Below are 10,661 nucleotides of genomic sequence, written 5' to 3' on the forward strand. Positions count from 1 at the left end.
GAACATCAAGGGTTAGGTCTGACTTTTAAAATAAAGGGCTCCATTTATCTGATGCAGAGCTACAGAAATGCCTGGTTCACTGGCTTGGGGCTTGTCTACAAAGAGGCAATTTCAATAGAGTGCTACCCCTATAATTATTCTACTATGTTTACACTTCTAAATTCACTTCATTTTCAAAATAAATACTTTTATTCTGTTATAACAAAATCTAATAATTAACAAAACAGTCAGTAAAATGGGACATTTGTAGGAAGGCCTACACAGTCTTAACCACAGAGAACCTGGCATAGAGCTCATGCCCTGGTGGACAGCCTTCTTTTGCCTACCACTAAGCAGCTCTGCCACTTGTGTCTAGTTAGAAGAGACAAACAAATGAAAAAAAGGCACAGCAAATCATTCACCTCAGACTGGTCACACACCTTGGTTAACCTGGGCAATCTTCCTCTCAGTGCAACCCAGAGCATCAGAAGATCTCTGGGTCAGTAGCTGCAATCACAGCTCTGGAACAGCTTCAAAGACCACATCCATTTCTTGAGACTTTCCCATGTGTTTTTCCACTACATTTGGCATGAGTCCATAGAAACACCAACAGGTTTGGAGAACATCAAGCATGGCCTGATTCCAGACAGATCTGGCAATTCTTCTCACTCTGAAATTTTCCTAGCTACCACAATTCATGGTTTCCATCAAGGTCTTCAGCATCCTGAAAGGTTTCCCCCCACACTTTCCAACCTTGGCAGCTCTAAAGGAAAAGCATGCCAAACCACTGTCGCTGATGCTTTTGTCAGCACTGAGCATCATCACCCAATATTGCTGATAAAACTTCTTCACAAGAATCCCCACAGAGTAATAGCATAAACAAGATAGCAGAAGCCACAATGTCCATACAGTTTCATAAAGCCAAAGTCTGCAGATATGGGAGCACATTCAGGCTGTAAAATCTGGCAGATTAGTTCAAAAAGCAAAATAATGATCAATATCTGTCTTTAACTTTCAATGAGGCTTTGGAGTCATTCCATAAAACCTTTGTGGCTTCATCCCCAGGTTGTGCAGGACTTCTCAATCAGAGCTAAATTTTCAGACTGCTGAAGTACAGGACCAAAAGCAGCAGCCCAAAGTCAGACCAGTGTGACAGCCAGCAAGGAGGGGAGCAGTGAGCACAGTGCTCGGGTGCAGTTATTACTCACTCAACGGGTACCAAATCCCCATCAGCATATTAATGAGTGAAAAAAGACCCCATCAAAGTCTAGCAGGATTTGCTCAGCTGTTCCATCAGGTTGATAAGTGAGCATTATCCCTTAAGCATTACCACCACAGCTTTCATGCAATCCTAATTCCCCACCACACTTCATTGGAGGGTCAGAACCTCTATTTTTATGTTTTGTTTAAAAGCAGCGGCCTGTATAATGAGTATTGCCAACAAACAGCAGCCCATAAATTCCTGAGCTCTGTGTGAGAAAGTCCTCATCTCTGATAAAGCTTGGACACACTGTAAAGCAAAAGTGTCACATGTAGAAATACATTAATACACCACATACAGAGGACAGATGTAACAGCCCTTCAGCTGCAACACTTCAACTGCACACTACTTAAGTGACAGCTACACAGCCAAATTTCTTTACTGATAATTAAGTGCCAGTATAATAAATCATGTCATTGTAGGTTTGGACAAAATAACTCCATAAAGCAACGTATTACAATGGAACTGACTCAACCTAGCATTGAAAGATGGTCCTAAGACAACTTGATAACAAAAAAAAACCTTTCCAAATGACCAAATTATTTCTGATGTGGCAAGCACAAGAAAAAAATACTGTATTTTAAACATCAGAATAGTTCAACTGATTTAAAGTTATGCACCATACCATTTGCAAGAGCAAAATGTTTATGGACAAGTGAGCAAAAGACAATTCACATTATTTTTAGCAGTTATTCTATTTTAGTTATTCTACACATCACAGGCATATCACAAACAACATGGAAGATCTAATTTTCTGCTAATCATGCAAACCCAGCAAATTTCCATCTTAGTGGGATGTTTCCCCATGATGTATGTGAATAAGTAAAGAAGAATCCTATTTCTAGTCATGGACATAGTTTCAGAGCTATTGAGCAAAACATCCCACCACATTGTTCCGAGGAACTGAATAAAAACCTGATGTCCATAGCCCAGCTGTTATAAGCCTCCTCAAAACAGACTGTTGAGATATTTTTACCTTCCTATTATAAAAATTTAAATAGCTCTGCCAAAACCATGAAAATCCACCCCCCTGCTAAATTTTCCCCAGGGTCCCACTCCTGCCAAACTGTACCTGCAGCAAGACAGGGCAGCCAAGAAAGGGAGATCTTGCAGTAGGATTTTACTTTGTTACCCTCATCCTGCAAATCAACATGCACCATGAAAGATTTTCCTTTCCACGCACCACAGGACACCTCTGCCCACGACTGCACAGCAGCAAAATGCCCCTATATGCTCCTACAGCTGTTTCCAAGGTAACAAGCACAGAGCTGTATACAAGGGAAGCAAGCAAATAGCAGCAACATAACCCTGCTATATTGTCACTTTTTAAAGTAGGTCTGACTTGTCTCTTTCCCCTTCCCCTCCTTGCCACCTGCCTCATGATTCAAGCAAGGGTTAGATAACTCACTTCACATTTTATAATCCCATTACCTCAGTCTTTCATAAGGTTTGGTTTTGATTTTTTTTATTTTTATAAGTCATCATATTGGAGTTTTAAAGGTGAGAGTCAAATTTTCTGCTTTTACTCAAGATAAACCATCTGGGAGAGGAAGGGGAATTGTATCAACAATCTAAATTTACACTCAAACTCTGTATTCCCTCCCCCTAGAAGCAGAAAACATCTCAGGTTAAGCGAAGGGTGTCTGCCCACAACCGTGGCCCATCTTACACAAGTCCTGTGCATCTAGCCAACACTGCTTTTCACCAGTTTGGATAAAAGTATCTCCACTTCTCAGTCTGCAGATACAGTTTATCCTTTCTAGACACACAGTTTCCACATCCCCTGAGATGTGCCAAAAACAGGGACTTTCCCACCTGCCCACATATATTCTTGCTACCAAAGCAGAAATTAGCCTTTGCTTCTGCTACTGAAAACCATGGAGCAGTGAGAATGCAATTCAAATCCTTCAGTTCTCCCATAAAGGACAGCAATATGAGGGGTGGAAACTGGGATGAAAAGGGTCTGGCTTGGCCAACTAGTTCTCATCATTGCCTCAAAAGAGGATGAGTTAGCAGGAAGATAAATCAGCAGAAGATCTGGCCACAAAGCTCTCCACACACAGTGAGGGACAGAAAGCCAGACCATATGCTTTAACCTCTTCTTTCAGGTCTGAGACAATCCCACAGTAATGCAGGAAGGAGCTGATGAACCCCATGATTTTGGAGTAGCAGGTCTGTTATCCGTGAAGGCTGGAGGAAACATTTTCCACCAAATATTCTTAAGTCATTGACATCAATTGTTTTTTCCTTGCATGTAACACAATAAATAGTAGAAGATCCCATGTACAAATCTCTTTGTGGTGGAGAAAACCAACACATTATATAATGAAGCGATCTGCATACTGGCCAGAAGCCACTTCCATCTTCCAGGAGACAGAAATTTTAAGGTAAAACATGCATTAAGAGATTCCCTATGCATAGTATTTGAAATGGCAATCATACTTCAGCACAGTTTGTGTATATCTTGCATTTCCCTAAGTGACTTACCATGACCTTTTCTACCAACTGTGATTAATGCAGCTTCCAATTCATCATCTCTGAATGGCTGCAAATTGCAAGAGGCACTCATCACTTTAATATTCAGTAACCAAAACATACCACTCTTCTAATTACAATTGTGCTCCTGCTGAACACCAGGACATTTCTTTTGGAAGCTTAAGTACTACGGTCCTCAGAGGAAGTGAACAAATTGATGGGCCAGAGTATACGTGCCTGGGGGAAAAGCTCCCCAGCTTGGGCATCACAACCTATCACAACACATAGGCATAGAGATGCCAACAAGGCAGACGTAACTTGCTCTGAACAAAGAAAAACAGAAGTCCATATTTCTTTATATACTGGTTAGAGGTTGGTTTGTAAAAATAAATCTGAACAGTGCAGACATTTCTTGCAGTGTTGTTATAGAACGGTTTGGATTGGAAGGAACCTTAAAGATCATCTAGGTTCAATCCTCCCGTCACAGACAGGGACACATCATGATGCAAAACCTTCTCTAACATACCTGTTAGCACTGCAGTGCTACAAACACATTACCAAATACTTCCTCTGCTGCCCCTGCAGAGTTATATGCTATAACACAACCATCAAACCGGTTGCCTTGTAGAAAAGGGAAAGAAGTTCCCTACAAGCTCAGCTAATCTTCCTCTACACAGCATATCAACTCAAGCCTGAAAGATTTATCCATCCAGATAAGCCATTCTATGATTAAATGGCACTTTCCTAAGACTGACTACTCTGTGAACCACCCACAGAAATAAATGCAATTAACTCAAAGGCACACCAGCCACAGACTCACTGCAGTGCTGGGACTGAAATCAGAGGGAAGGGCATTATGTAGAGCCAGAGACAAGAGCCAGTATACATACACATATGAAGTCACAGAGAAAGTAACCCAGCACAGCTGTAGATCAAGAGGTCTCTGCTGTGAATGTTTAATAAGGCTCCCAAAGGCACCCCGATCCAATGGTGCAAAAGCATCCGTGCCAGCTACAGCAAGGCAGCGTTACAAAGCACTGCACCATAACAGGGCTGAATTCATGCCAACAGGTCTCGGTGTGTTGAGCAGGGGATTGATTCACTCTTCTACAAGACGAGATTTTTAACAGCTCTATCTCGGGTGGATGGAGGCTCCAAGGAGAACCCATGGTCCTAGAGCAGTCCAGCAGCAGAAATAGATGGTGCTCTCCCAAAGCAGTGGGAGCCAGGAATCAGCATCAGAAAGGCGCAGCAGCTTAATGACTCTGTCCTAACACCTTGCAGGGGATCTAACAGCACAATTTCTCTCTGTGCTTATCAACCAGCAGGTTCAGAGAATTCCACGATTCTTGCATTACTCACACGAAATGCTGCAACAGTGCCACTTCATATATTTATTAAGTCTGTTTACAGATTAGAACAGTCTAGAGAGGTAGTCTGGGAAGGGGTCCAAAGGAAAAGCCTGCCATTAGTTAGTTTGCACAAAAGCAGCAGTTTTATAAAACACTCATTCCTGCTTGTTTCTGCCTATCCCGAATCAGCTCCTGCACCCGAGTCCCATGAGAGCAGAGGAGAAACGCACCCGATTTCAGAGACATAAACTTTCCCCACCACTCTCACCCCTGTTCATCTACAAAGGCAGGAGCCAGAGTGCAAGATTTAAACCTCCCTTACGCTGTGCCACCTTGTGGATGGCTTCTCACTACTTTATGAGCCGCAGGTCCAGCATTTATTTAACATCACACTCTTGAGCATGTAAACAAAAAAATTCACAGTCACTGTGAGCAACAGTAGGCAGCACAATAGGAATCAGATTTACCGTGACACGTTCTCTGTGCAATTTACAAACCCTTTATTCCCCAGGTGAAGTTGGAGCTGGGGAAGATTACCAGCTGAAAACAGCATCACCAGCAGCTTTATAAAGTTGGGGCTCAGGTACTACAAGCCCCTCTAAATAGCCAAAAAGGACCACGCAGCCACCTCGCGCTCAGGTTTGCCCCCACCGCTTGAACAAGAAAAATAAACAAAAGCAGAAACCAAGCAAGCCGGGGGATGGAAGGGAAGATTGGCTGCGGCAAAGTTTATCGGCACGAAGAGCATCCCCCCTCCAGTCCTTTCATCCGCGGAGCTCCATGCCAGCAGAGGAGCTTCTCCCTCCCAGAGGGACGCACATCACCACCACCACCCCCGCAAAGAGTCACGGAAAAGGGGAGGCGGAGGATAATTCCGAGCACCTCCAGCTCTCCTTTCCCCCCGCCGCGCTCACCGTCCTCTTGCATCCGCTGCAGGCACAGGGCGAGGCTCTTCCTCCAGCCCGGCATCGCGGCAGCGCTGCCGCCCCCCGGGGCAGCGGCGTGGCTGGAGGGGCCCGGGGGGCCCGGCGGGAGCGGCGGGCGCTGCCGAGCGCGGCCGGGCTCCCCGGCGCTTTATGGCCGGGCGGTGCATGCGGCGGCGGGGCCGGGGCCGGGGCCGGGCGGGAGCGCTGCCCGCCCCCGCCTGCGCGCAGCCCCGGGCCGCCCGCCGCGCAGGTGCGCTCCCCCCGCCGCGGAGGGCGGGCAGCGGCGAACTCGGGGAAGAGGGGTAGAGAAACCGTGGCGATATGGATATGTTGGATATTTTTTCCCCCGCGGTGGGTCTGCGTAGACTGGGTGGGCCCCGCCTACAAACGGGCGCCGGGCTCCGACCCACACCGGCGCCCTGCGGGTCCCAAATCTGCGGTTGACGTTGGACAGATATATGCCCAGGAAAGATACGCTATTCCCATTCTACATTCTGGTTACAGCTGTAGCCTGGTGCCTCTTCCATTCCCCGAGCGGCAGCTGCCTGGCAGCCACGCACAGGTGCGCGCATTGACGCGTGTGTTTATCCTGAAGTTGGCTTCTCTGGTAAATAAAGTTGCACAGCAGCCAGGCTGATCTATTTCATTTTCTTCACTACGACTTGCAAGAAGCTGAAGTGTATGAGGAAAACTTAAAAGAATCTTTTCAATTTCTTAATAGTCCAGAGGTTTCAGCACTTTTACATGGACACAAAGGAGATGCTTATTGCATATACCAGGGTATTCATGTTTTTAATTTCCTGGGGGCAACATATCTCTGCAATCACTAGCAGCTTTTTTTTTTTTTTTTTTCTCTTCATGAGGCCTTTTATTAGCTATCTGGTAGGTCTCATTCTGTATCTCTGCCTCCCTTTGTGAGAGTTATTGTATTATGTGCAGCATCTGCTATAATCTAAAATATTAGGGACCAAGCTCCCCTTGGGATAGCATGAGCTAATTCCAGTTCAGAGGCTGGTGTCTTACATCACTCAGATGGAACAGGATAGCTATAATAGCAAGAGAATGCATCCATATGGACTTTGGCTTTTCAGTTCAGCCTTTCTGTCCCTACCTGCATGAAAAGCAGCTATTGTAGGACAAGTAACAGCAGCTTCACCCTCTCTGCTCTGCTCACATCTAAGACATGTTTGCCATTTAGGGAGCTGCCAGCCAAGTGTGGCAGGGCATATGTCAAGCTGGGCAGCAGGAGTCTGGAAACCTTTTCAGTGCCTGGTGGAAATGGAAGTGTCTCAACACAAAGGTACTTGGGAATCTTCTTGAAACAACCTCCTAAAGCTCTGAGCACACCAAGGTAGAAAATCCATTTCTGCAAGAAGGGGCAAAAGCAGAAACCCGTGACTTTAGGGCAGTCTGGGGGATGAGAATCCTGACTGAGGTACTTGAATTAAAAGCCTCTGGTTAAATTAGCTTCTCCCCCTGCCCCCCAAGTTCTTGAAGAGCAATGTGGGAGCTGGGCTGCAGAGGGTCTTCTGAAGTTACTATTGTAGCATGCTTTTGCAGTGAGTTAAGCTGGGATAACTATAAACTCATAGTTTATAACAGACAGCCCTCTTCATTCGAGCATAAGATTTTGCAGCACTGCAGAGGCAGACAGCAGTGTGCAATGCCCTAGGACTGCATGAGATGTTCCTACCACAGCAGAGAGCAGCACTGTACAGGCTGATTCCCTTCCATATTTCTAACCAGAGTTTCCCATCAGTTTAAAGGACAGTGATGGGAGTGATGGCACCTGAAGGCTTATTCCAGCCAGCTGGAGCAATCACTTCTAGGAGAGATTTCCTGAGGACTGTTGGCAGCAGGAGAACAGATATAGCTCAGACCTGCTATAACCCACTAGCAGCACAGAAAAATTCACAGACATCAAAATATATTTTTGCCCACATTTACCTGCAAACTAGAAACATAAGAAGAGATTGACTCCCCACCCAGCTAAACTTCTTAAAGAGCTCCTTTCCTTATACTAAATACAGCACATTTGCACAGCTTGTTCCCTGGAGGAAAACACAACTCCACCACCACCCCTCCCCTGCAATTTCTTTGTACTTTTGGGACTCACAACAAATCACAACTCCACAGCTGGATTGGATCAGGGCACATCATGCTAATTTATAGAAAGTTTGTGATATGCCCCAAATATTCTGATAGCACAACTCAGAAGCTTTTTCGAGAAGGACTAATGTGATGCCAGGATGCATCCTAAGGAAATTATGCTTCTTCAATAGTTAAAATGCAGCATACAGAGACAAGTTATATGACTAACTCAACCACCCACACAGGCAAATCACCTGCATTTCTGTGCCTTGATTTCCTCAGCTGTATTTTATAATTGCATGATGATAACCAGAATCTGGGCACTAGAAAATTATTTCCAGGAAAGTGATTGTTATTGATCTAATATTGTTCTCAGGAAAAGTAATGAGAATCTGAAACAAACATGATAGAGGAAGAGGCTCTTAAAAGTAAGGTTAAATTGACACTTTTTGTACCTAAAAGCTCATCTGGTTTTGCCATTTACACTGGTTGCTTTCACAAAAGACTTTCCCTGAAGTGTCTTTAGACTGTCATGGCTACAGCAATACTGCTTTTTAAAGGACACTGCTACTACAAAAATAATTAAACATGAAAATAGCAAGCATATTACTAGATGAAAAAGCAGCTTGGTGGTCTTAAGAATCAAATTTGACATATCCATTATTGTAGAAAGAGTCAAAGTTAGTGTGGTGAGATTTTCTCAAGCACTAACTTCAGTACCCACATGGGAAACTGGTTTAGAGAAAATGAAACATACCTAGAAGTACTAGTATGGAATTCATAAGCAGAATCAATGTAAGATAGATGCTATGGTACTTCTTTGGAGGGAAGTCATGGAGGGATATTTCAAGCAGCAGAAAGTCCATAGAAAACTTCAGAAATGAATAGCCATGTCACTGAGCAATGTCTAATCTGTCTTATAACTGAAATGTCCAGATTCAGGATTTTGGGCACCACTGTGACATGGATACTGCCAAATCTTTAGAAGACACTGCTGTCCTCCTCCATCCTGCAGAAATGGTTGTCGAACCAAATTTGTGAGGCAGAGATTCCTCTTTGGCCACGTGCCCCAGGACAGGATGACCTGGTTTGACAAACTGAGGACTTTACTGTGCCCTGCACATTGGCTGTTTAAACAGCTGGTGGTCCTTGCCCCACTGAGGAACACAGAGTGCAGCAAAACTAAAGTCCCAGCTCATCTAAGCTGGGCAAAAGGAAAGGTTTCTGCTCTGCAGTGTGTGAAACCTAAATAGGCAGCATGGCTCAGTACAAAAACCAAGTTTTCCTTGCATGTGTATTGGGGTATCTCTCTCAGGCTGGAGGAATGATGGGAGGTCTTAAATTAGAGGTTTGTTCTTAATGGGTTGGAGGGACCATGGACTCTATGATTCTGGGTAGCTTCAAACTCTACCTCTCCTTCCCAGCAGTTTTCAGTGGCACACAAGAGGGAACAGTTGGCTCACTGTGCTTTAAATACCACTATAGCTGTAAGAAAAAAAAATTAAAGCACCAAGTTTTCCAGTCTCAGGAGCTGGCTACTGAGCAATGCTTCAGGCCTGTCACAAGCCTTCAAAGCAGGACTTGCAAATGTGATGGATCTCACCTCTCCTGCATACTGCATGAACCTGGTGGATGATAGACAGTGATGCCACTTGTGTGGTAAGGAGAGGCTCCCATGTAAAAGTCCCATTTTCCTCCAGGGGTTAAGGGAGAATGTCCAGCCTTTTTAGCTTCCATTTTGTCCTTGAACTTTTTGCCTCCAGACAGCTCCAGCTCAAACTCTCATATCATGTGTTCCCTCACTCTGAGGATCACTCATTTCTTCATCTCACAAGAGTAAGCTGGCTCCCTGCAACAAGGAAAGTCAGTGAAATGAGTCAATCTTCACTTTCAGCCCCAAACCAAATTACTTAAGAGCTCCTCTCTTGCCATGTCTGAACCCAGGAAGATCTGGCACTTGGGAGACCCTTAGGAGTGGTGTTCTGTCCACCCACCATTCCCAGCAGCTTGAGTGAAGATGTACCACTAGTGAGATGGCACCACTAGTGAAATGGCACCACTAGTGAGGTGGCATTACTTCAACAGTGATTTGGAGGCATCATGAAACCCTCTGGGGAAACAGAGAGGACTGTGGGCTCCCTCCCCCCATATTGGCCTGGTGCTACTGCCAGGCAGCATTCAGTAGTTAAGATCAAGCTAGAAATTACTTTGACCTATGTAATCCTACACAAAGGAAATCTGTTTAGGTGTCTAGAATAATCTTTGCCTTTCTCACTCCCGCTCCCACTCCCACTCCCACTCCTGCTCCTTAATTAAGTAAAAGATAAATTTTCTTTCTCTACCAAGGCTGGGCTACTTTGCTGCGTATTGAAGCAGGGCACCCTGTATCCTTACAGCTGTACATGGAGAAGGCAGGGACTATAGGAAATTTATTTCCATCCCACCATGATATGTAAATAGCACATGGATGCATTAATGCAGAACCAGTCTCTATTTTCACCTCTTAGGCCCATGGAAGGGTAGTGGGGATATAGAACATCAATCTCTGTCACAACACAGGGTCATGATGGGTTTGTC

At 44.8% G+C, this 10,661-nt stretch overlaps 1 protein-coding gene across 1 annotated transcript in view; it reads right to left on the bottom strand.

The window, feature by feature from the left end:
• Positions 1 to 6,096, bottom strand: part of GRIP2 (glutamate receptor interacting protein 2) — a 256,543-nt gene extending 250,447 nt beyond the window's left edge. The window contains exon 1 of the mRNA XM_021531534.3: positions 5,982 to 6,096. Coding sequence (XP_021387209.1) covers positions 5,982 to 6,036 — 55 coding nt within the window. The 5' untranslated portion in view covers positions 6,037 to 6,096. The remainder of the gene's footprint in view (positions 1 to 5,981) is intronic.
• Between the last annotated feature and the right edge of the window lie 4,565 nt (positions 6,097 to 10,661).

The sequence above is a fragment of the Lonchura striata genome, chromosome 12 (genome assembly GCF_046129695.1).
Source record: "Lonchura striata isolate bLonStr1 chromosome 12, bLonStr1.mat, whole genome shotgun sequence".
Taxonomy (NCBI): domain Eukaryota; kingdom Metazoa; phylum Chordata; class Aves; order Passeriformes; family Estrildidae; genus Lonchura; species Lonchura striata.